Source organism: Dipodomys spectabilis, unplaced genomic scaffold (assembly GCF_019054845.1).
Source record: "Dipodomys spectabilis isolate Male_0828 unplaced genomic scaffold, ASM1905484v1 ptg000480l, whole genome shotgun sequence".
In the NCBI taxonomy this organism is placed as follows: Eukaryota; Metazoa; Chordata; class Mammalia; order Rodentia; family Heteromyidae; genus Dipodomys; species Dipodomys spectabilis.
The window spans coordinates 803030-827549 of NW_024871157.1; the positions used below are offsets into that span (position 1 = coordinate 803030).

General features: G+C 42.9%; 1 protein-coding gene across 5 annotated transcripts in view; it reads left to right on the forward strand.

Moving 5' to 3' along the window:
* Positions 1-24520, forward strand: part of Sbno1 (strawberry notch homolog 1) — a 52016-nt gene that overhangs the window by 23299 nt on the left and 4197 nt on the right. For all 5 annotated transcript variants that reach the window (XM_042668932.1, XM_042668933.1, XM_042668934.1 and 2 more), the window contains 20 exons: positions 991-1152; positions 2897-3032; positions 3107-3212; positions 3333-3486; positions 3798-3980; positions 4722-4819; positions 7705-7856; positions 9254-9451; positions 10716-10883; positions 10981-11156; positions 11625-11756; positions 13170-13305; positions 13876-13988; positions 14093-14164; positions 14650-14749; positions 19285-19359; positions 21297-21443; positions 21527-21621; positions 21712-21804; positions 24140-24277. In XM_042668932.1, coding sequence (XP_042524866.1) covers positions 991-1152; positions 2897-3032; positions 3107-3212; positions 3333-3486; positions 3798-3980; positions 4722-4819; positions 7705-7856; positions 9254-9451; positions 10716-10883; positions 10981-11156; positions 11625-11756; positions 13170-13305; positions 13876-13988; positions 14093-14164; positions 14650-14749; positions 19285-19359; positions 21297-21443; positions 21527-21621; positions 21712-21804; positions 24140-24277 — 2634 coding nt within the window. The remainder of the gene's footprint in view (positions 1-990; positions 1153-2896; positions 3033-3106; positions 3213-3332; positions 3487-3797; positions 3981-4721; positions 4820-7704; positions 7857-9253; positions 9452-10715; positions 10884-10980; positions 11157-11624; positions 11757-13169; positions 13306-13875; positions 13989-14092; positions 14165-14649; positions 14750-19284; positions 19360-21296; positions 21444-21526; positions 21622-21711; positions 21805-24139; positions 24278-24520) is intronic.

Consider the following 24520-nt stretch of genomic DNA (forward strand, 5'->3'; position numbering starts at 1 on the left):
TTGACATACTGTTCACCTATTCTTGCTTGTCTAGATAAAACTGACATACCTTTTAGTGTCTCCCTGTTAGTACTCTACCACGTGAGCCACAGCGAACCTTCCACCTTTTTCTAAGTAGTTTATTGGAAATAAAAATCGCGTAGACTTTCCTGCTTGGGCTAGAACTCACTCTTTTAAAATTTCTCAGAAATTATGGGCTGGGAATGTGGCTTAGTGGTAGAGTGCTTGCCTAGCATGCATGAAGCCCTGGGTTGGACTCCTCAGTACATATACACCAAAAAGGCAGGAAGAAGAGGCACTATGGCTCAAGTGGTAGAGTGTTAGCCTTGAGCAAAAGAAGCTCAGGGACAGGGCACAAACCCTGAGTTCAAGCCCCATGCCTGGGGGGGAAAAATCCCAGAAATTAAAAGTAAATTTAATTAAAGGGCATGTTAACTATTTATAATTTTTTACATATTCCTCAATTTAACCATAATGTTTTGCATATAATAAGAGCACATAAACATTTGTAGAACAAGTATTGTGACTTACAGGAGAGTTTGATTTTTAAATTTTTAGATTCTTTTTCTTTCTTTTTTTTTTTTTTTTTGGTCCGGTTGTGGGGCTTGAACTCTGGGCCTGGGGTGCTGTCCCTCAGCTCTTCAGCTCAAGGCTAGCGCTCTACCACTTGAGCCATAGTGCCACTTCCGGCTTTTTTCTTTTTGCTTATGTGGTGCTGAGGAATCAAACCCAGGGCCTCACGCACGCAAGGCAAGCGCTCTACCACTGAGCTACCTTCCCAGCCCTGCTAGTAAATTTTTATTGAGACTTTGAAAACTGCATCTTGTACTGCAAGGTTCTCTGTGTATACATATATAGGAAATGTTGTTGGTCTTTTTAGGGGTCATTGTCACTTTTCTAACCTGTCATGAGAATACCTAGTTAAGAAGTCATGCTACAGAATGTTTCTGAGAAAAACATACTAATTAAATTCTTCTTTCCTTTTTTCAGTTTAAATATGGAAAAATTTCTTCCAAGCATAATGGGAGTGTGAAAAAGGGTGTTATTTTTGCTACCTATTCTTCCCTTATTGGTGAAAGTCAGTCTGGTGGTAAATATAAAACTAGATTAAAACAACTTCTACACTGGTGTGGTGATGACTTCGATGGAGTTGTATCCTTTAATAAATGAATGTGTGTTCTCTAACCTTAAGTCTTGAACCTGGCAAGGTCATTGTCCTGGCATTGAGTTTAACTTGCTGTTTCTTTTCTTTCTTTTTTTTTTAAAAAAACTTCCATTCTACTGTGAATAAATTGTGTGGAGTGAGCATGTAACTGATTATAGTTCCAGGGGCCTGGTAACTTACTCTGTTTATATCTGGCACATAGAAGATGGTATTAAGTACCTGCGTTAGAAAATTTTAGCAAGGCAGTTGGAAATGTGGCTTAGTGGTAGAGTGTTTTCCTAGCATTCATGAAGCCCTGGTTTCGATTCCTCAGTGCCACATAAACAGAAAAAGCCAGAAGTGGTGCAGTGGCTCAAGTGATATAGTGCTAGCCTTGAGCAAAACAAGCTCAGGAACAGCTCCCGTGCCCTGGGTTGAAGCCCTATGACTCCCCCCCACCAAAAAAAATACATTAGCAAGCTGGATTCTGGTGGCTAAAGCCTGTAATCTTAGCTACTCAGGAGGCTGAGATCTGAGGATCATGTTCAAAGTCAGCCTGGGCAGGAGAGTCCATGAGACTCATCTCCAGTTAACCATCAGAAAACAGCAAGTGACACTGGCTCAAAGTGGTAGAGCATTGGTCTTGAGCAAAAAAGCTCAGTGACAGCATCCAGGCCCTGAGTTCAAACTCCACATCCAACAACAAAAAAAAAGGTATGGGGAGATTTGATTATTCATTTCCCATGCGAAGATTCAGATACTGGTTAAATTTCTGGCCAATTATGTACTGTATATAGAATTTATCAAAATAATCTGTGCTGGACTGATTCATTAGATCTAAAGAATCCAATAGGCAGAGAGGTATCAAAGTCAGTGGGTATCTCAGATCCTAAATGAGAAAAGACAGAACGGAGGAAAGATGGATGTGTATGATCCAAAGAAAAAAACAGCCAGGCGCTGGTGCTCACACCTGTAATCCTAGTAGCTACTCAGGAGGCTGAGATCTGAGGATCCGGGTTCAAAGCTAGCCCTGGCAGGAAATTCTCTGAGACTCTTTTTTTTTTTTTTTTTTTTTGGGTCCGGTCGTGGGGCCTGAACTCTGGGCCTGGGCACTGTCCCTCAGCTCAAGGCTAGTGCTCTACCACTTGAGCCACAGCGCCACTTCCGGCTTTTTTCTTTTTTTGCTTATGTGGTGCTGAGGAATCGAACCCAGGGCCTTGAGCATGCAGGGCAAGTGCTCTACCACTGAGCCACCTTCCCAGCCCCTCTCTGAGACTCTTTTTTTTTTTTTTTGGTCAGTCGTGGGGCTTGAACTCTGGGCCTGGGTGCTGTCCCTCAGCTCTTCAGCTCAAGGCGAGCGCTCTACCACTTGAGCTACAGCGCCACTTCCGGTTTTTGTGGTGGTTTATTGGAGATAGGAGTCTCACGGTCTTTCCTTCCCGGGCTGGCTTTGAACTGCGATCCTCAGATCTCAGCCTCCTGAGTAGCTAGGATTACAGGCGTGAGCCACCAGCACCCGGCTGTCTCTGAGACTCTTATCTCCAATTAACCACCAGAAAACTGTAAGTGGCGCTGTGGCTTAAGTGATAGAGCACTGGCCTTGAGCTGACGAGCTCAGGGACAGTACCCAGGCCTAGAGTTCAAGTCCCACAACTGACCAAAAAAAAAAAAAAATGCAACCTGAAGGCTTCAGGGAAATGCTGACTGCTCTTGAAAGTTTGCAGACACTACTCCTTAACTCTGTGTTTACAGATAGTGTTCGATGAGTGTCATAAAGCAAAAAACTTATGTCCTGTTGGTTCTTCAAAACCAACCAAGACAGGGTTGGCAGTTCTAGAGCTTCAGAACAAATTGCCAAAGGCCAGAGTTGTCTACGCTAGTGCCACTGGTGAGTTAGTTATCTAATTAAAAAGGTATGTGTATATTATTTTTGCAGCTATAATATATTGGGGGATTTTCCAGGTGCTTCTGAACCTCGCAACATGGCCTATATGAACCGTCTTGGAATATGGGGTGAAGGAACTCCATTTAGAGAATTCAGTGATTTCATTCAAGCAGTGGAGCGCAGGTAAAGCACTCTGTTCTCAGTAGCAGTCTAAGAGATATGTTCCTGCCAAAACTCTTGTCATTTTGTGTTCAAGTCCTACTTTATTTATTGATCGTTACTGTGTGTTTTAATTTTATTCAGAGGTGTTGGTGCCATGGAGATAGTTGCTATGGACATGAAACTCCGAGGCATGTACATTGCTCGACAGCTTAGCTTTACCGGAGTGACCTTCAAAATCGAGGAAGTTCTTCTTTCACAGAGCTATGTTAAAATGTATAACAAAGCAGTGAAGCTGGTGAGAAATGTTTGGAAATTCCTAATGTTTTAATGTTTTGAAGGTATTTCTTTTAGTTTTGTCCATTATAGTGTCAGGATGCATTTTTGCTGTGAAACCCAAATTACCGTTTTGCTTTATTGAATAATTCATGCTTAGCACCCTTTGTTTCATTCACATGTTATTTTTCAAAAATTGCATCAGATAGTAAGGATTTGGAGATAACTGTATGCACTGGGAGTTACTAAGTTACTGTAGACTGAATCATGGGTCAGTTCTAAATAACTGAATTCAAAGATGAAATGCCTAAAATGTGGACTGTATGTCTTCAGTGGGTCATTGCAAGAGAGCGGTTTCAGCAAGCTGCAGATTTGATGGATGCTGAACAGCGGATGAAGAAGTCCATGTGGGGTCAGTTCTGGTCTGCTCACCAAAGGTTTTTCAAGTACTTGTGCATAGCATCCAAAGTTAAAAGGGTTGTGCAACTTGCCCGAGAAGAAATCAAGAATGGAAAAGTAAGTTGGAAGAACACATTAAGAAAATTCAGATTTTTATGAGAGTGGTGTTTTTCTTTTTCTTTTTTTCTTCTTTCTTTTTTTTTTTTTTTTTTTGTGGTCATGGGGATTGAACTTTTGGCTCGGGCACTGTCCCTCAGCTCTTCAGCTCAAAGCTAGCACTCTACCACTTGAGCCACAGCACCACTTCTCATTTTCTAGTGGTTTATTGGAAATAAGAGTTTCATGGACTTTCTTACCTGGGCTGGCTTTGAACCACAATTCTCAGATTTCAGCCTCCTGAGTAGCTAGGGTTATAGGCCTGAGCCACCGATGCCCAGCTTTAATCTGGTATTCCTAAAGGCTAATTGTAGACATAATAATGTGATAAGATTTTAAATACACTTTTTTGAGAATGTAGATAGAAAGTACGTTTAGAAAATTGAGAGAATAAGCAGCATCTGTTTAATGTGGTCATCCATAGCTGCCAACACTGGTTTCCTGTGCATTTGACCTTAAAGTTGGTTTTTGGTAAACATGTATGTACTAAAACATCCTTTGTGAGGGTGAGATATTAGTTATGCATATTATTATAAACTAGTCTTAAGTTTTTGTTGCATCATATATCTTAAATATAATAAATGAAGCATACATATGGTTTAATGTTGTCATTCTTTGAAATTGGTTAAAAAATGGTTTTTACTAAATACTTGAAATGTGTTTTTATTATTCTTTATTTCCCATCAACATATTCTCCTCTAGTGTGTTGTAATTGGTCTGCAGTCTACAGGAGAAGCTAGAACTTTAGAAGCCTTGGAAGAGGGTGGAGGAGAACTAAATGATTTTGTTTCAACTGCCAAGTAAGGTTTTAATTTTGTGGTTTTTTATATTTATTTTATTTATTTATTTATTTCCTTGAGGTGAAATTTTTATTCACTTACTAAAAAGCTTTTCTGGCCATGTACTGGTAGCTCATGCCTATAATGCTAACTTCTTTAGAGGCTGAGATTTTAGGATTGTAACTCAAAGCCAGCCTGGGCTGGAAAGCCTGTGACACTCGTTCTCTACTTAACCACCACAGCCATTAGTAGAGCTCTGTCTCAAGTGGTAGCGTGCCACCCTTGAGCAGAAAAGGTTTTGTCTGCCAGGTGCCAGTAGCTTACAACTATAATCCTTCGTACTCAGGAAGCTGAGGTCTGAGGATTTGCCCTTCAAAGCCAGCCCAGAAAAAGAAGTTCCCATGAGACTCAACTCCAATAAACCACTCAAAAACTAGAAGTGGCACTGTGGCTCAAAGTTTGTAGAGCACTAGCCTTGAGCTGAATTGCTCAGGGATAGCGCTCAGGCCCAGAGTTCAAACCCCACCAAAAAAAAAAAAAAGGAAGAAAAGCTTGTGTCTGAGTTTTTGCAGTCTGTGCTTTCTTGTGTAATCGTGTATCAGGAAGCAATAGTGCAGAAAGATATCATACTGAAATGTTCAACATTTTGTCCATATTAACAAGCACGTGGACTGATAGAAGGACTTGATAATGTATTTATTGGGAACTACAGTACTGTGCTTTAATTGTAGTTTCAGTTTTATGTTTTCCAGAACATTAAATCCAGTGCACTCCAGTATAACCAACTCTATAAACGTAACTAGCAGATTTAAAGCTGGAATTCTAGTAGAAAAAATTATCAGCACAACCTTTACCATCATACTACTTCTTGCCTGTATAATTGAAAACTTCTTTGGAAGAGTGAAAAACATAGTGGATATGTTGGCAAATGGCTCAAGTTAGAGGCAGGAAGTACATGGTCAGCTAGGGTAAATGTTGCAAAGAGGGCTGGGGTGTAGCTCAGTGACAAAATGCTTGTCTAGCAGGTACAGCACTCCAGGTCCAATACCTAGTATCATTTTTTTTTAAAAATGCAAAAACCTTACTTTAAGGTGAAATAAGAAACGAGGGGCTGAGAAGGTGGCTCAGTGGTAAAGCGCTTGCCTTGCGTACATGAGGCCCTGGGTTCGATTCCTCAGTACCACATAAGCAGAAAAAGCGGAAGTGGTCTTGTAGCTCAAGTGGTAGAGCACTAGCCTTGAGCTGAAGAGGTGAGGGACAGTGCCCAGGCCCACAGTTCAGGACCCACAACTGAAAAAGATCATAATTCAAAACCAGTTCAAGAGGAGGAATGTTAATCCCCCCCTCCCCCCCTCCCCGCCCTAGCTCACCTCGCCTCCTTCAGTCATAAGGTTTGAAATCAGGTCCTGGGCACTGTCCGAAGCTCCTTTTGTTCAGAGCTAGTGCTATACCACTTTGAGCCATAGTTCCACTTTTATGGTGTTTCATTGGAGATAGGAGGCTCTCAGTTTTATCTACCCAGATTGGCTTTGAACCATGATCCTCAGATCCTCAGCCTCCTGAATAGCTAGGATTACAGTCATCAGTGGCACCACCAGTGCCCAGCTGGGTTTCACGTATATTTTGTTGCTTATTATTATTTTGGTGGTGGTGGTGGTGGTGGTTGTTTGGCTTTAAGTCTGGCCCTGGGTGCTGTCCCTGAGCTCTTCAGCATAAGGCCCGTGCTCTACAACCTTGAGCCACAGCACCACTTCCAGTTTTGTGGTGGCTAATTGGAGATAAGAGTCTCACGGACTTTTCCTACCTGGGCTGGCTTTGAACCATGATCTTCAGATCTATTACTATGAGATTGGGGCTTAATATATTGCCCAGGCTAGTGTTGAACTCATTTTGACATTTTCACTCCAGGTTTCAAAGTGGCTGCAACTATAGTAATGTGCTGTGATATGCTCTGTTCTCTTTGAAAGTTTTTTTTGGGGGGGTCAGTCATGGGGCTTGAACTCTGGGCCTGGGCGCTGTCCCTGTGCTCTTTAGCTCAAGGCAAGCGCTCTACCACTTGAGCCACAGCTCCACTTCCAGTTTTCTAGTGGTTTATTGGAGATAGGAGTCTCATGGACTTTCCTGCCCGGCCTGGCTTTGAACCTCGATCCTCAGATCTCAGCCTCTTGAGTAGCTAGGATTATAGGCTTGAGCCAGCGGCACCAGCTTGAAAGTTTTTAATATAGTTTCTAAAAATAATAAAAATTGCATATGTACCTTGGCTTATATTATATTTCAGACAGGGTTGGCCTAGAAAATTACAAATGAGTTGAGCTGGGTTATAGTATTTTTTAGATTGAATAAATTATATTTCTCTTAATGAAATATATCCAGTACAGCTGGGTGTCAATGGCTTATATATGTAATTCTAGATACTCAGGAGGCTGAGATCTGAGGATCATGGTTCAAAACCAGCCTGGCCACAAAATTCTGTGAGATTCTTTATTTCCAGTTAACCTCAAGAACTTTGGAAGTGATGCTGTGATTTGAAGTGGTAGAGTACTAGCTTGAGTGAAAAAGCCCAGGGACAGCGCTCAGGCCCAGAATTCAAGCCCTATGTCCAAAAAAAAAAAAAAAGGAAAGATATCCAGTAAGATTTTTTTATTTTGCTAATCCTTAAATTTAAACTCGGCCTGGGCTCTATCCCTGAGCTTACTTTGCTCAAACCTAGCAATCTACCACTTGAGCCACAGCCCCAATTCTGGCTTTTTCTGTGTGTGTGGTACTGAGGAATCGATCCCAGGGCTTCATGTTGCTAGGCAAGCACTTCACCACTAAGCCACATTCCCAGCCCTCCAGTAAAACTCTTATATGCAATTTTTCTTTTATCCAGTGAGCCAGTAACTGTTATTATTTTTCTCCAACAGAGGGGTGCTTCAGTCACTCATTGAAAAACATTTCCCTGCTCCAGACAGGAAAAAACTGTATAGTTTGCTAGGAATTGATCTGTCAGCTCCAAGCAACAACAGTTCACCAAGAGATAGTCCTTGTAAAGAAAATAAAATAAAGAAGCGGAAAGGTGAGTGGTACTTGTGTTTTAAATTAAAACTGGCACAGTTCACTGGTGCTGGCACACTGGGGAAGCCTACAGTAGCTACACATTGAATCATTTTGACCAACTTACAGATCCTTAGGAGATTAGTTCTTATTTTTTCAGCTTTTTTTTTTTTTTGTCGTGGGGCTTGAACTGTGGGCCTGGATGCCATCCCTTAGCTCTTCAGCTCAAGGCTAGTGCTCTACTACTTAAGCCACAACAGCACCACTTCTGGTTTTCTGGTGGTTTATTGGAGATAAGAGTCTCAGTCTCAGGGCTGGGAAGGTGGCTCAGTGGTAGAGCGCTTGCCTTGCATGCCTGAGGCCCTGGGTTCAATTCCTTAGCACTACATTAAACAAAAAGAAAAAAGCCGAAAGTGGCACTGTGGCTCAAGTGGTAGAGCACTAGCATTGAGCTGAAGAACTGAGGGACAGTGCCCAGGCCCAGAGTTCAGGCCCCATGACTGGACCCCCCCCCCCCCAAAAAAAAAAAAAAAAAGTCTCAGTCTCCTGCCCAGGGCTGGCTTTGAACCGTGATCTTTAGATCTTAGCCTCCTGAGTAGTAGGATTACAGGCATGGAGCTCCCAGTTATTTTGTTCAGCTTTATAGACAGAAAATTTAAGCATAGAAAGAATAAGAGGTTAAGGAATGTTTCCAGGATCGCATGTCTTACGAACAATGCATAAAAAAGAAAATAGACCAGGAACTGAGCTAGGACTGTGAGACGCTATCTCTACTTAACAACCAGAAAACCAGAAGTGGTGCTATGGCTCAAAGTAGTGGAGCACTAGGCTTGAGCAAAAAACCTTAGAGATAGTGGCCAGGCCCATAGTTCAAGCCCTACAACCAACAACAACCAAAAAAGCATGAATTACGGGGCCAGGGGTGGTTTTAAATCTGTTGTCTTGATTTGTTGTAAGATGTATACTACATGGTAGTGTACTTAAATATCTTTTCTTTTTTTCTTTTTTCTTTTTTTTTCTTTTTTTCTTTTTTTTTTTTGCCAGTCCTGGGGTTTGGGCACTGTCCCTGAGCTTCTTTTGCTTAAGGCTAACACTTGACCACTTTCAGCCACAGCTCCACTTCTTGCTCTTTCTGTTTATATGTGGTAGTGAGGAATGGAACCTGGGGCTCATGCATGCTAGGCAAGTAGGCTGCCACTAAGCCACATTCCCAGCCCAAGTTTTTTCTGTGGAGAACTTTGAGCTTAACAAGTACTTAGGGCAATCCAAAAGGTTATTGCTTATTTCTGAATTGTATTTATTGTTAACATGTATAAATACTTTCCTCTGCACTTCTCATGTGAAGTAACCTATGAACTAAATATGTCTTCTTTTCCTTCATATTTCCTGGTGGACTCTTGTTTGGGGCTCGGAGGATAGGTGAAGAAATAACTCGAGAAGCAAAAAAAGCACGAAAAGTGGGTGGTCTTGCTGGTAGCAGTTCTGATGACAGTGGAAGTGAGTCTGATGCCTCTGACAATGAAGAAAGTGATTATGAGAGCTCTAAAAACATGAGCTCCGGGGATGATGATGATTTTAACCCGTTTAGAGATGAGTCTAGTGAAGACGATGAGGATGGTGAGTTACTATGTGGATTTGCGGTGCTGCACACACAAAGTAAGGGCCCCCCAGCTCCTTGGCTGGGGGCATTAGTATTGAACTTTTCTCTTAATGTGTATTGTAAATGATTATACAAATTCTAAGTAAAGAGGCTTGTCTCTGCCTTTTGAAGATTTGAGCCTTTTATGCTTTAGTTTTTTTTTGTTTTTTTTTTTTGGGGGGGGGGCTCCAGTCTTGGGGCCTGAACTCTGGGCCTGGGCGCTGTCCCTCAGCTCTTCAGCTCAAGGCTAGCGCTCTACCACTTGAGCCACAGCGCAACTTCTGGCTTTTTTCTTTTTGCTTATGTGGTGCTGAGGATTCGAACCCAGGCCTCAGGCATGCAAGGCAAGCGCTCTACCACTAAGCTACCTTCCCAGCCCCTTATGGTTTAGTTTTTATATTTTTGCCAGTCCTGGGACTTGAGCTCTGGGCCTGCGTGTTCTCCCTAAGCTTTTGAGCTCAAGGCTAAAGCACTCTACCACTTGAGCCACAGCCTCCCTTTGGGCTTTTTCAGTGGCTAGTTGAAGATAGGAGTCTCACTGACTTCACTGCCTGGGCTGGCTTTGAACCTCAATCCTCAGATCTCAGCCTTCTGAGCAGCTAAAATTACAGGCATAAGCCCCTGACACCTGGCCAGATCCTCTTTTGAAGGCCATTTGTTTTGTTCCGTTACACTTTGGGACAGTTCTGGAGTCTGAGCTCTGGAGGGGACCTCATCCTTGATGGGCAAGTTCCCTGCTACTTGAACTATACACCCAACCTTTGTTGCTTTATTTTTCAGATAGGTTCTTTTGGTTTTATCCAGGGCTGGCCCTAGGCTGCATACAGTTCTTATCTCTGTCTCCCAAACAGATGCAGTAAGGCATGAGCCCTTGCTACCTAGCTTTGTATAGTTATTTTTACCTCAAAACTTGGAATGGAGGCTCACACCTATAATCCTAAACTACTTAAAAAGCTGAGATAATGAGGAACACCATTCAAAGCCAACCTTGCCAGGAGGGGTCTGTAAGATTCATATCTCAAATTAACCACCAAAAAAACCAGAAATGGAATGGCCGCTCAAGTGGTATTATGCCAGCCTAATGTGAAAAAGTCAGGGACACCTCTCAGTACTGGCACACACACTTCTACTAAAGTTGGTGATGACCTTACAATTAAATTAGTTAACAATAAAATAAATGAAGGATCACTTTTGAGGCCATGTGTTTTAACAAGTAACAAATATATACCTCTTTACTTTCAGATCCCTGGTTAATCAGAAAAGACCACAAAAAAAGCAAAGATAAAAAAAAGAAGAAAAGTATAGATCCAGATTCTATTCAAAGTGCCTTATTAGCATCAGGTCTTGGATCCAAACGACCTAGTTTTTCATCCACACCAGTCATCTCACCTGCTCCTAACAGTGCACCAGGTATCTATGTAGAAACTAGGTTTATCTTTGAAGTGTACCGTTAAATGATACAAGATGTTTGTGCTTGTGCTGATTTTTAACATGCATTCTTATTTAGCTAACAGTAACACCAACAGTACCAATAGCCTTATAACAAGTCAGGATGCTGTGGAAAGGGCCCAACAGATGAAGAAAGACCTGCTTGATAAACTAGAAAAGTTAGCAGAAGACCTCCCTCCTAATACCCTGGATGAACTTATTGATGAACTGGGTGGCCCTGAGAACGTTGCTGAGGTAAAAAGTTTGACTATTAAAGGGATGGCTATTCTTGGTAGCATTTTTGCCACTTTGAAATTTTACTTAAACCTCAAAGAATAATGGTATTTTGAATGTCCTCACATAACTGTTGAATTTCCTCTGGTGGTTCTTATTGCCCTCATTGTGCTTTAGTTACCATCCTTAAGCTTCTGAGTCATCATCTCAAGCCTATTTTGTGAGAGTTTGTTCTGAGCCTCTGTTTGGGTGCTACACTTACCATGCCCCAGTTTGTGATCATGGCCTTTCCTACCCAGGCTGGCTTTGAACTGAGATCTTCAGATCTCAGCCTCTTGAGTAGTTAGGATTACAGGCGTGAGCTACTAGCAACCAGCTTTCTTAGCTTTTCTTATTGCAGTGTTTTATACACCCAGTGCCAGGTGCATCACCCAAGTTTCCTACACCTTAGTTTAGTACTGAAACTGAGTCCTGCTGTTTGGCTTTCAGATGACTGGACGAAAGGGGCGAGTAGTGAGCAACGACGATGGAAGCATTTCTTATGAATCACGATCTGAACTTGATGTGCCTGTTGAAATACTAAATATTACCGAAAAACAGAGGTTTATGGATGGAGATAAGGTATATTTTTCTGAGATGCTTTAGAGTAAGCCTTCAAAGGATTCCCCTAATGTCATAGGTTCAATCTCCAGCACTGCAACAAAGAAAACTAATGATGTGTGCCTGTTGAGAAATCTGAATTTAAAATCCTACCATATACTGAATGTAATATTACGTATAGACCTGAATGTGGTTCTGCATAGTTTGAAGAACTTTTTTTTTTTTTTAAATTAATTTTATTTTATTTGAGAACATACTGTACAGAGGGGTTACAATTACATGGGCAGGATAATGCATACATTTCTTACCAAGCATTGCAGCCTCCTCCTTTGTTTACCCTTCACCTCCCTTCCCAGCCTTGAAGAACTTTTGTATCTACTTTTTGTTGTTGGTTGTGGGGTTTGAACTCTGGGCCTGGGCACTGTCTGGGAGCTCTTACCAGCTCAAGGTGAGCGCTCTACCACTGGAACCACAGTGCCACTTTTGGTTTTCGTGGTTTATTGGAGATAAGAGTCTTCATTTGAATGTCCAAATTAGGCCCCTTTCTTCTTAGTTCCTTCTTTCTTGTTCATTTCTTCCTTTCTTCATTTTTCTTTTTCCTTTCTTCCTTTTTTTTTCCTTTTTATTTTTCTTTTTTTTGCCAGACCTGGACCTTGAATTCGGGCCTAGGCACTGTCCCTGAGCTTTTTTTGCTCAAGGCTGGCACTCTACCACTTGAGCCACAGCGCCACTTCTGGCCTTTTGTGTTTATGTAGTACTGAGGAATGGAACCCAGGCTCAGAGTTCAATCCCCATGACAGACAAAAAAAATAGTAATAATGATATAAATAAATAAGTTATTTCTAAAAAAAAAAAAAAAAGTTTCATGGACTTTCCTGCCTAGGCTGGCTTTGATCCGATCCTCAGATCACAGCCTCCTGAGTAGCTAGGATTACAGCTGTGAGCCACCAACCCCCAACTTGAATTTTTAATCAATATAAAAACACAGTGTCATGACATACATTGTCATCTAGATGTTAGTCTAGAATGAGATTCAAGAGTATCCAGAGTGGGCTGGGAAGATAGCTCAGTGGCAGAGTGCTTACCTTGCATGCATGAGTCCCTGGGTTCAATTCCTCAGTACCACATAAGCAGAAAAAGCTGGAAGTAGTGCTGTGGCTCAAGTGATAGAGTGCTAGCCTTGAGCTGAAGAGCTGAGGGACAGCGCCCAGGCACACACACATGCACACACACCCACACCCCTAGTAAGGGGGACAGGACAGCTATCTTGATTCTGGGCAGCTGTATACTAAACTGACATTGGAGGTCCTAGTACTGAAGGGAGGAAAAGGTTGGTATTGGCATACCAAAGTCTACTGAAGGAGGTTATTTATGGCATTGTCCTGCTTGTCCTTCCACATGTATGATTTTTTTTTCTTCTTAAATCTGAAACAGAATATTGCTATCATCTCAGAAGCTGCCAGCTCAGGTATTTCATTGCAAGCAGATCGGAGAGCTAAAAATCAAAGGCGAAGAGTTCATATGACTTTGGAGTTACCGTGGAGTGCTGATAGAGCGATCCAACAATTCGGTATTGAGACCTTCCTTAAAATCATAAATTTTGTATTTGAGATTTTCTTTAATAAACATTGTAACACATAGTGCATTATGAATCTTGTCACCTGTTTTAAAATTGTATAAGATGTCTCATGGGATTATTGTGGTTCTCCTGGCATTTTATCCAAGACCAGGCTTCTTGTGAGAATCTTTATTTGGTAGTGTCTGGTTTCAGCCTTGGTGACTCAAGTGCAGGTGCATTGCTACGTCCTTCCATCTGACATGCTCCTGTTACCTTGAGAACCCAGCATGCTGTGAATGAGCAACATTGTCATGAAACAGTACTGGGGTAGTGGCAGCAGCTGTGCTATCCCATCTAACGGCTCCACACAGGCTCTGCTCCTCTTGGAGGGGATGTCGCTGTGCCCGTAGCTACGTCCCATCACTGTTGGTGGTGTTCTTTTGTGGCACTATTGAAAACGTTACATGCCAATTAATTTCCCCTCATTTCTAAGGATATTGTTTGTAGAACAATTGATGTCAATGCTAAGATATTTCTACCTAATGAAAACAATTAGTGAGATCTAAAAAATTGTCCTTACAGGAAGAACTCACAGATCAAATCAAGTTACTGCACCTGAATATGTCTTTCTGATTTCTGAATTGGCAGGAGAGCAAAGATTTGCTTCTATTGTTGCTAAAAGACTTGAGAGTTTGGTAAGTTTTGTGGTTATAGTAGATGGGTGTTGGAGATAATCTGTGTTACCTGATTGCTTATGAAAGGACTAGACCCTTAGTCAGAAATTTTGTGTTTTGCCAAGGGTGCGCTTACACATGGTGATAGAAGAGCTACAGAATCTAGAGACCTGAGCAGATTCAACTTTGATAATAAGGTACATTTTGGCCTTAAATGTCTGTAACCTTGTGGAGATGTGTACTGTCCTCGGTGATAACAAGTGAGTGTGATTATGCTTTCAAACAAAACTGCCTCTGTGATTCTGGTCTTGGTTTAATATCTTAGTTTTGTGCATGTAGATCAGATTTTCATGCAATGTAGTCAGCTTTTTGTTTGGAAAAAGAAATATAACGGATATGAGGGAGTGCCGTCGGGTGTGCATTCCCAGAAGTAACAGAACAGATGTCAGAGAGTGCATCCGGTGTGCATTCCCAGAAGTAATGTTGCTGAGTTACTGAGTGTCTGTGCAGAGGCATAAGGTTGGAAGTATAAAAATACATGATGATTATGGAGAGTGCTGCTCATGAATTTTGGGTGTAGTTTTTATTTTGTTTTCAGCACACTATCACTTGAGCCACACCTCAGTGATGTGATTGAAGCGTTTCCAAATGTTGAAATTGTGTTTTGATTTTTTTTTAATAGTATGGAAGAAACGCTTTAGAAATTGTCATGAAATCCATTGTCAACTTGGATTCTCCTATGGTGTCGCCACCTCCAGACTACCCTGGAGAGTTCTTCAAAGGTAACTCACACAGTGATTGATTTCTTTGTTTTTTTCCTAAGTAATGTAGTTTAGACTTAGTAATTCAAAGTTTAGACTTAGTAATTCAAAGTTTAGACTTAGTAATTTAAAAATAGAATTTTTAAATTATTTTGTGTTCATTCGGGGTTGAACTCAGGGCCTGGGCACCATCCCTGAGCTTCTTTTGCTCAAGACTAGTACTCTACTTTGAGCCACAGCTCCATTTCTGGCTTTTTGGTAGTTAATTGTAGATAAGAGTCTCATGTGCTTCCCTGCCTGGACTGGCTTTGAACTATAATTCTGTTGGATTGCAGGTGTGAGCCACTGGGGCCCAGCTCATTATCTTTGCTTTTCGTCAATCATCAGGCTTCAACTCTGGGCCTGGGCATTGTCCCTCAGCTCTTCAGCTCACAGCGAGCACTTTACTGCTTGAGCCACAGTGCCCCTTCCAGTTTTCTAGTGGTTTACTAGAAATAAGAGTCTCACAGGGCTGGGAAGGTGGCTCAGTGGTAGAGCGCTTGCCTTGCATGCATGAGGCCCTGGGTTCAGTTCCCCAGCACCACATAAGCAGAAGAAAAAAAAAGCCACAGTGCCACTTTTAGGTTTTCTAGTGGCTTATTGGAGATAAGTGTTTCTCGGACTTTTCTGCCTGGGCTAGCTTTGAACGTTGATCCTCAGATCTCACCCTCCTGAGTAGCTAGGATTACAGGTGTGAGCTACCTCAACTCATTATCTTTATAAATAGCATAATAATAATAGTACACTGTTACTACAATAAGTCCTAGCTGGGGGTGTGGCTCAAGTAGTAGAGCTGTTGATTGCCTCCTAGTGAATATGAGGCTCTGGGTGCCATCTCCAGTTCTCCCAAAAAATAAACTTATCTCACAGTCTAGAATAACTTAGCTTTAAGTATAATAGATTTAATATTTGCGTAATAATGACAGTTCTGACCTTCACTTATTGCTAAGTAGATGGATTTTCTTTTTCTTTTGGGTCCGGTCGTGAGGCCTGAACTCTGGGCCTGTACGCTGTCCCTCAGCTCTTCAGCTCAAGGCTAGCGCTCTACCACTTGAGCCACAGTGCCACTTGCGGCTTTTTTCTTTTTGTTTAATGTGGTGCTGAAGAATCGAAACCAGGGCCTCAGGCATGCAAGGCAAGCGCTCTACCACTCAGCCACCTTCCCAGCCGTAGATGGATTTTCTCTGTGTGTGAGTGTGTGTGTGTACATCTATGTATACATATATACATTTAAACACAGTAAAGGGCACTGAATATACACAGTTATCCTTTTTTTTTTAATTTTTATTTTTTGTGAAGATACTGTACAGAGGGGTTACAATTTTATATGGGCAAGATAATGAGTACATTTCTTATCAAGCATTGCAGCCTCCTCCTTTGTTTACCCTTCACATCTCTTCCCAGCCTCCCCCCCCCCCCCGCCCCCCCGCCCCCCACCTGGTCTGGTCGTGAGGCCTGAACTCTGGGCCTGCACGCTGTCCCTCAGCTCTTTACCTCAAGGTGAGCGCTCTAGCACTTGAGCCACAGCCCCACTTCCGGTTTTCTGGTGGTTTATTGGAGATAGGAGTCTCAAGGTCTTTCCTGCCCAGGCTGGCTTTGAACCACGATCCTCAGATCTCAGCCTCCTGAGTAGCTAGGATGACAGGTGTGAGCCACCAGCGCCCGGCCACAGTTATCCTTATATCCTCGTGATCTCTTTCTCCTGTAGAATCACTTCCTAAAATAGCTCCTGTTCAACTATTATGTAAGTCTGGAGGTGGTGGAGCCTTCATACTACACTCTCCTTCCTTTCTCCTACTACCAATTTTTTTTTGTTTTTTACTATTTTTATTTATTTTTGCAGTGTCAGGATTGAAGATTGAACCCGTGTGTGTGTGTGTGTGTGTGTGTGTGTGATGTGATGTACTTCAACCAGCTATATTCCATATTCATATTTCCTAAAAGCTTCACCAAGCTGGGCACTGGTGACTCATGCCCATAATCCTAGCTACTCAGGAGGCTGAGGATCAAGGTTCAAAGCCAGCCCAGGCAAGAAAAGGTATGAGACTCTTACCTCCAATTAAACACCAGAAAACCTGAAGTGGTGCTGTGGCTCAAGGGGTAGAGTACTCACCTTGAGCTGAGTAGCTTAAGGACAATGCCCAGCCCAAAGTTCAAGCACAGGACTGACCAAAAAAAAAAAAAAGCTCCTCACCTATCAGTAATATGATTCAGGCATGTTGTCTGTTTAGATATTACTTCTCTTTTGCATTATTTACATCTGGCCTGAAGCATTATGTCCTTATTTACACTGTTATTTAATCAGCTAGTTGTTTTTTGTTTTTGTGTTGTTTTTTTTTTGGTCCGTTGTGGGGCTTGAAATCTGGGCCTGGGCAGTGTTCCTGAGCCCTTTTTGTTCAAGGCTACTTCCTACCACTTTGATCCAAATCACCACTTCTGGTTTTCTCGTGGTTAATTGGAGATACAAGTCTTATGCACTTTCCTGCCCAGGCTGAGTTTTGAACCTGGATCCTCAGATCTCAGCCTCCTGAGCAAGTTAGTATTATAGACATGAGCCACCAGCACCTGGCTACTTTTATTTATTTATTATTTTTTATTTTTTGTCTGTTGTGGGACTTGAACTCTGGGCCTAAGCACTGTCCCTCAGCTCTTCAGCTCAAGGCTAGTGCTCTACCACTTGAGCTACAACGCAACTTCCGGGTTTTTTTCTGGTGGTTTATTGGAGATACGAGTTTCATGGACTTTCCTGCCCAGGCTGGCTTTGACCTGTGATCCTCAGATCTCAGCCTTCTGAGTAGCTAGGACTACAGGCGTGAGCCACTAGCGACTGGCTACTTTTTTTTTGTTGTTTGTGGGGCCTGAACTCTGGGCCTGGGCGCTGTCCCTCAGCTCTTCAGCTCAAGGTTAGTGCTCTACCACTTGAGCCACAGTGCCACTTCCAGCTTACTTGGTGCTGAGGAATTGAACCCAGGGGGCCCTCAAGCAAGCAAGGCAAGCATTCTACCACTGAGCTACCTTCCCAGGCCCCTGGCTACTTTTTTTTTTGGGGGGGGGGGGGTCCAGTCGTGGGGCCTGAACTCTGGGCCTGGGCACTGTCCCTCAGCTCTTCAGCTCAAGGCTAGGTAGCGCTCTACCATTTGAGCCACAGCACCACTTCGGCTTTTTTCTTTTTGCTTATGTGGTGCTGAGGAATCGAACCCAGGGCCTCATGCATACAAGGCAAGGGCTCTACCACTGAGCCACCTTCCCAGCCCACTTGGCTACTTACTTTTTTAAGTAAAGTTGATGTACAGAGGGATTATAGTTATGCAAGTCAGGTAAGGAGTACATTTCTTTTTGGACAATGTCACCCTTTCCTCACTCTCCCAGTTTTTCCCTCCATCATTATAAGTTATATAGTTCATTTTCAACATAGTGTCCAGTGAGTGCCATTGTTGTATTTGTTTACCCTTTGTTCCTCTATTTCTGTACCTCCCCTTAAACTCCCAAAAACATACAAGCAAACAAATGAAACAAAAAGGAAAGAAAACAAAAACAGCAATAAAGGAAAAACTTTGGTTTCATTTCCTAGAGTTCATTGTATTTTGCTATTCATGCAAAGTTGTTCAGAAAGTCTAGGTGTTGTCTATATAGACAGGATTCATGTAAGATGTCCAGGGTTGCTATTGGAAATTAAGATAGTTTAATGAAGGGCTAGGGGTATAGCTCAGCTGTAGAAGGGCTGCTGGGTTCAATCCATTACAATAAGGAAAAAAAATAGAGCAAGGAATCGAAGTCATAGAATCTAGAATAAGATTGGTATATCTGGCTGGGAAGGTGGCTCAGTGTTAGAGTGCTTGCCTTGCATACATGAGGCCCTCGGTTCAGTTCCTCAGCACATAAACAGAAAAATCTGGAACTGGCACTATGGCTTAAGTGGTAAAGTGCTAGCTTTGAACTGAAGAGCTGAGGGACAGCGCCCATGCCCAGAGTTCACACCCCACGACTGACCCCTCCCCCCCCCCCCCCCAAAAAAAAAAAAAAGATTAGTATATTCAAGGATGTTTGTAGACTGTGGACACAGTCTCATTGATTTGTGTGACACAGTAGAACCAAATATAGGTTGTATCTTTTTTTTTTTTTTTTTTGGTCCAGTCGTGGAGCCTGAACTCTGGGCCTGGGCACTGTCCCTCAGCTCTTCAGCTCAAGGCTAGCGCTCTACCACTTGAGCCACAGCGCCACTTCTGGCTTTTTTCTTTTTGCTTATGTGGTGCTGAGGAATCGAACTCAGGGCCTCAGGCATGCAAGGCAAGCGCTCTACCACTGAGCCACCTTCCCAGCCCCATATAGGTTGTATCTTAATGCTAGACTTGATCCAATTTGATTAGTTCAACAACTCTCAAGTCATTCGTATTTCTTTTGTTTCTTTTTCGATGTCCTGGAGATTGAACCTAGGTCTTCAGGAACATGGTAGACAAGACCACATGAGCTATGCCCAGTCCTTCCACAATGTTGTGCATTCATTTACTTTCTTGCAGATGTTCGACAAGGACTGATAGGAGTGGGACTGATCAATGTAGAAGATCGCTCAGGAATCCTTACTCTTGATAAAGGTAATACTGTGAATGTCTGTGCCTGCCGCATCTAATTGTTACATGGTAACGAAGTCCATTCTGTTAGGTGTGCTTTTGGGAGCTGACAAGGGAAGCTTCAAGTTAGTTTTTAATCCCGCAATATAGAGTAAACCTGGCTGCCAAGCTTTTAAAAAATACAGGTCCAATAGTGGAGCCCAAATGTTATCCCAGGGCTCCCTGACATTACAGTGGACAGCCAAGGTTGAGATTCACTGACTTTCATAGTTAATATTTACTAATGTTGGAGAACTAACATTTTCATCTGCTAAATTGTGTTCGTAAAGTTGAAACTGCAAAATGCCTACTTGTAGTTGGGCACTGGTGGCTCATGCTAATCTTAGCAACTCAGCAGGCTGAAGGATTGTGTTCAGAGCCAGCCTGAGCAGAAAAGTCCATAAGCCTCTTTTTTTTTGGCTGGTCCTGGGCCTCAAACCTCTGGGTTTAGGTGCTATCCCTGAGCACTTTTTTGCTCCAGGTGAGCGCTCTACCACTTGAGCCATAGTGCCACTTCTGCTTTTTCTGTATTTAATTGGAGGTAAAGAGTCTTAGAGATTTTCCTGCACAGACTGGTTTTAACCGCAATCTTCACATTTCAGCCTCCTGAGTAGCTAGGATTACAGCTGTGAGCCACCAGTGCCTGGATGTCCATGAGACCCTTATCTCCAATTACCAAGAAATCCAAAAATACAGCTGTGGCTCAAGTGGTGGAGTGCTAACCTTGAGCAAAAAGCTTAGGGACAGCGTCTAGGCCTTGAAGTCAAGCCCCAGGATTCAGCCTGCCACCCCCCCAAAAAATAGTGCCTACTTGTGCCAGAAATGGATTTTTTTTTTTCCGTCAGTCAGAAATGGATTTTTTTTTTTTTTTGTAAGTCTTGGAGCTTGAAGCTTAGGCCTGGACCTGGGTATATGTAGTCCTTGCACTTGGGAAGGTAAGTGAAGAATATCCAGAATTCAAGGCCAACCTAGGCTGTACGGTGAGAGACAAGTACAAAACAAAAAGCTAGATATACTTGCTCATGTCTAATACTAGCTACTCGGAGGCAGAGATCGGGAGGATTGAAATTTCAGGCCAGTCCAGGCAAAATGTTAAAGATTTCCATCTCAATTGACTAATTGGTATGGTGCTATGCACCTGTATCCCAGCCTTGTGAGAAGTAGATTACAGTCTGGGCTGGCCTGAACCAAAACAGTGGGATCCCATTCTATATATAACTAATGCAAAGGGCCTGCACATAATCCAAGTGGTAGAGTACTTGACTAGGATTAGAGTTCAAGCTCAATACTTGCCACCACCACCACCACCACCACCACCACCACCACCCCAAAAAAAAAAAAAAAAAAAAGCCAACAAACATCTCTGGAGCATGTGTTGCTATTGTACTACTGTTGAGAGGTAGAAATAGGCGAGTTGCAATGTGGCTGGCCACAGAGTAAGCCGAGGTGAGCCAAGGTTTTTCTTATTTGGTTGGTCAGGGGGCTTGAACTCAGGCTGGGCTCTGTCCCTGGGCTCTTCAGCTTAAGGCAAGCGCTCTACCGCTTGAGCCACAGCGCCACTTCTGGTTTTCTAGTGGTTTATTGGTGATACGAGTCTCACAGACTTTCCTGCTCGAGCTGGCTTTGAACCGACATCCTCAGATCTCAGTCTCCTGAGTAGCTAGGATTACAGGTGTGAGCCACCGTTGCCCGGTTAATACTCTGACGCTTTGAGCCACAGTGCCACTTCCAGAATTCTGGTGGTTAATTGGAGAAAGGAGTCTAGGGACTTTCTGCCTGGGCTGGCTTTGAAGTGCCATCTTTAGGTCTCATTTCTCCTGAATAGCCAGGATTGCAAGTGTTAGCCACCAGCACCCAGCTATAAAAATGTTTTGATGACACTCTGAATGTATAAAATTGTTTGTGTGATATTGTCATTGCAGATTACAACAACATAGGAAAGTTCTTAAATAGAATTCTGGGCATGGAGGTGCATCAGCAGAACGCCTTGTTCCAGTACTTTGCAGACACACTCACTGCGGTTGTTCAAAATGCCAAAAAAAATGGAAGATACGATATGGGAATACTAGGTCAGTGGGGGACTTTTCAGTTGTCAAGTGTGTTAACAGCCAGGGTGTTGACTTACATTTCATTTTGCTCTTTCTCTTCCAAGATCTTGGTTCAGGGGATGAAAAGGTGAGGAAAAGTGATGTGAAGAAGTTTCTAACTCCAGGGTACTCAACCTCAGGCCATGTGGAATTATACACAGTAAGTGTGGAAAATGTATTCATTTAAGGAGTGTTTTGGGATGGGCATTTGCAGATGTGAGTTTAATTGGAACTTGTGGTTTCTTTACAGATTAGTGTGGAAAGGGGGATGTCCTGGGAAGAAGCAACCAAGATTTGGGCTGATCTGACAGGACCAGATGACGGCTTTTACTTGTCATTGCAAGTATGACTGTTTAATATATAATCCTCTCCCCTCTCCCTCTCCCCCTTTTATTGAGAAAGGGTTCGCTGTGTAGCTCAGCCTGGCTGGAAATGGGCATCCTCCCTACCTCTACTTCTCTTTTCTCTCCTCTCCTCTCCTCTCCTCTCCTGTCCTGTCTTTTCTTTTCTTCTTTTCACCAGGCCTGGGGCTTGAACTCAGGGTCTAGACACTGTCCCTGAGTTTCTTTTGCTGAAGGCTAGCACTCTACCATTTGAGCCACAGGCGCCACTTCTGGCTTTTCTGTTTATGTGGTACTGGTACTGAGGAATCAAACCTAGGGCTTTTTTTTTTTTTTTTTTCCCCGATCATGGGGCTTGAACTCTGGGCTTGGGCGCTGTCCCTCAGCTCTTCAGCTCAAGGCGAGCGCTCTACCACTTGAGCCACAGCACTGCTTCCAGTTTTCTAGTGGTTTATTAGAGATAAGAGTCTCGCGGAGTCAGCCGCCGGTGGCTCATGTCTGTAACCCTAGCTACTTAAGAGGCTGAGATCTGAGGATCAAGGTTCAAAGCCAGCCCGGGCAGGAAAGTCCGTGAGACTCTTTATCTCCAGTAAAGCACTAGAAAACTGGAAGTGGCGCTGTGGCTCAAGCGGTAGAGAGCTCGCCTTGAGCTAAAGAACACAAGGACAGTGCCCAAGCCCAGAGAACAAGCCCCATGACTGACAAAAAAAAGTCTCATGGACTTTCCTGCCCAGGCTGACTTTGAACCGTGATCCTCAGATCTAAGCCTCCTGAGTAGCTGAGTAGCTAGGATTACAGGTGTGAGCCACCGGTGCCCAGCAAACGTAGGGCTTTTATGCATGCTAGGCAAGCATTCTACCACTAAGCCACATTCCCAGCCCTGCCTCCACTTTGAGATTGTAGGAACACACCAACATGCCATAATTCTCTTTCATTGCTCTATGCCATAGTTCTAGTAATATACATTGTGAGGAAGTGTTACTAGATGCAAACTTAGAATTGTTAAGTAGCTGTGTGCCAGTGTTTTATGCCTTGTAATCCTAGCTACTGAGGAGGCTGAAATCTGAGGATTTCTGTTTGAAACCATCTCAGGCAGGAAAATCCACAGGACTCCTAATCTCCATTATCTTCAAATAGCCACAAAAAAGCTGAAAGTGGAGCTGTGTGGTTCAGGTGGTAGAGCACTAGCCTTGAACAAAAAAGCTTGAGGACAGCGTCTATTCCTTGAGTTTGGGCCCTGGAATGGGGTGTGGTGCCTTGCATGTGTGGGCTTCCCCCCCACAACCAGCACACACAGAATCTTCCTTTTCAGAGCCCCTTGTGTTCACTACTTATAAATGCTATTTTCTTTTTTTTTTCCTCCCTCTCTCTCTTTTTTTTTGGCCAGGCCTGGGGCTTGAACTCAGGGCCTAGGCACTGTCCCTGAGCTTCTTTTGTTCAAGGCTAGCACTTTACCCCTTGAGCCAAAGAGCCATTTCCAGCTTTTCTGTGTATATGATACTGAGGAATGGAACCCAGGGCTTCATGCATGCTGGGCAAGTACTCTACCACTAAACCAAGCCACATTCCCATCCTTGTTTTTTTTGCCTGTCCTGGAGCTTGAACTCAGGGCCTGGGTGCTGTCTCTGGGCTTCTTTGTGCTCAAGGTTAGCACTCTACTACCTGACATAGCCCTACTTCCAGCTTTTTTGAGTAGTTTATTGGAGATAAAAGTCTCACAGACTTTTACTGCCGGAGCTGCCTTCAAACCTCAATCCTTAGATCTCAGCCTCCTGAGTACCTGGGATTACAGGCATGAGCCACTGGTGCACCGTCTGTGCTGGTCAATTTTGTATAGTAAAATTATTCCTGCCCCTTTGCTAAAGAACACTATGGCCCTCAAGACATTGTTTTTTGCTTGAGCTGAGCAGCTTTTTGTTGGGTGCAGTTTTTGTTCAAGGCTTCATAGAGCTGGGCTCTGGTGGCACGTGCCTGTAATCCCAGCTATGCAGGAGGCTAAGATCTGAGAATTGCAGTTCAAAGCCAGCCCAGCCAGAAAAGTCCATGTGAGAGTCTTACATCAAGTTAACCACTCAAAAACCGGAGTAGGGCTCTGACTCAAAGTGGTAGAGCACTAACTTGAGTAAAAAGCTCAGGAGCAGTGCCCAGGCCCTGAGTTGAAGCCCCACAACCAACAACAAAACAAAAAAGGCTGCACAGGTGGTTCACCTGCCCCACGGCTCCATAGTCCATGGTCTGGGGGCGGTTTCAGTGACTGCTTGGTGGTGTAATAGTACAAAACCATGTTCTAAACTGTGTGCTAGCAAATGTTTGTTTTCTCCTTTTTGTATTTAAAAGATAAGGAACAACAAGAAGACTGCCATCTTAGTTAAAGAAGTGAATCCTAAAAAGAAACTCTTCTTAGTTTATCGGCCAAATACAGGGAAACAACTCAAATTAGAAATCTACGCTGATCTAAGAAAAAAGTATAAGAAGGTACTTTCTTAATTTTTCATAATATTGTCAATACCTTTTTTAAAATCTTAATATATTGAATCCATGTTAAGGAGAGCTGTGTCCAGACATAAAATTACTTTTTCAGTTTGAATTTGGTTAGTTTTCCAGGATAATAAGGGGTGCTACTGCATTAATAGCCTAGTCTTAATCTCACCGACCATTGAGTAATTGTTAAGGGTATGATCTGGAGGTGTATGTGGTTATTGAAGCCAATTTCCAGTG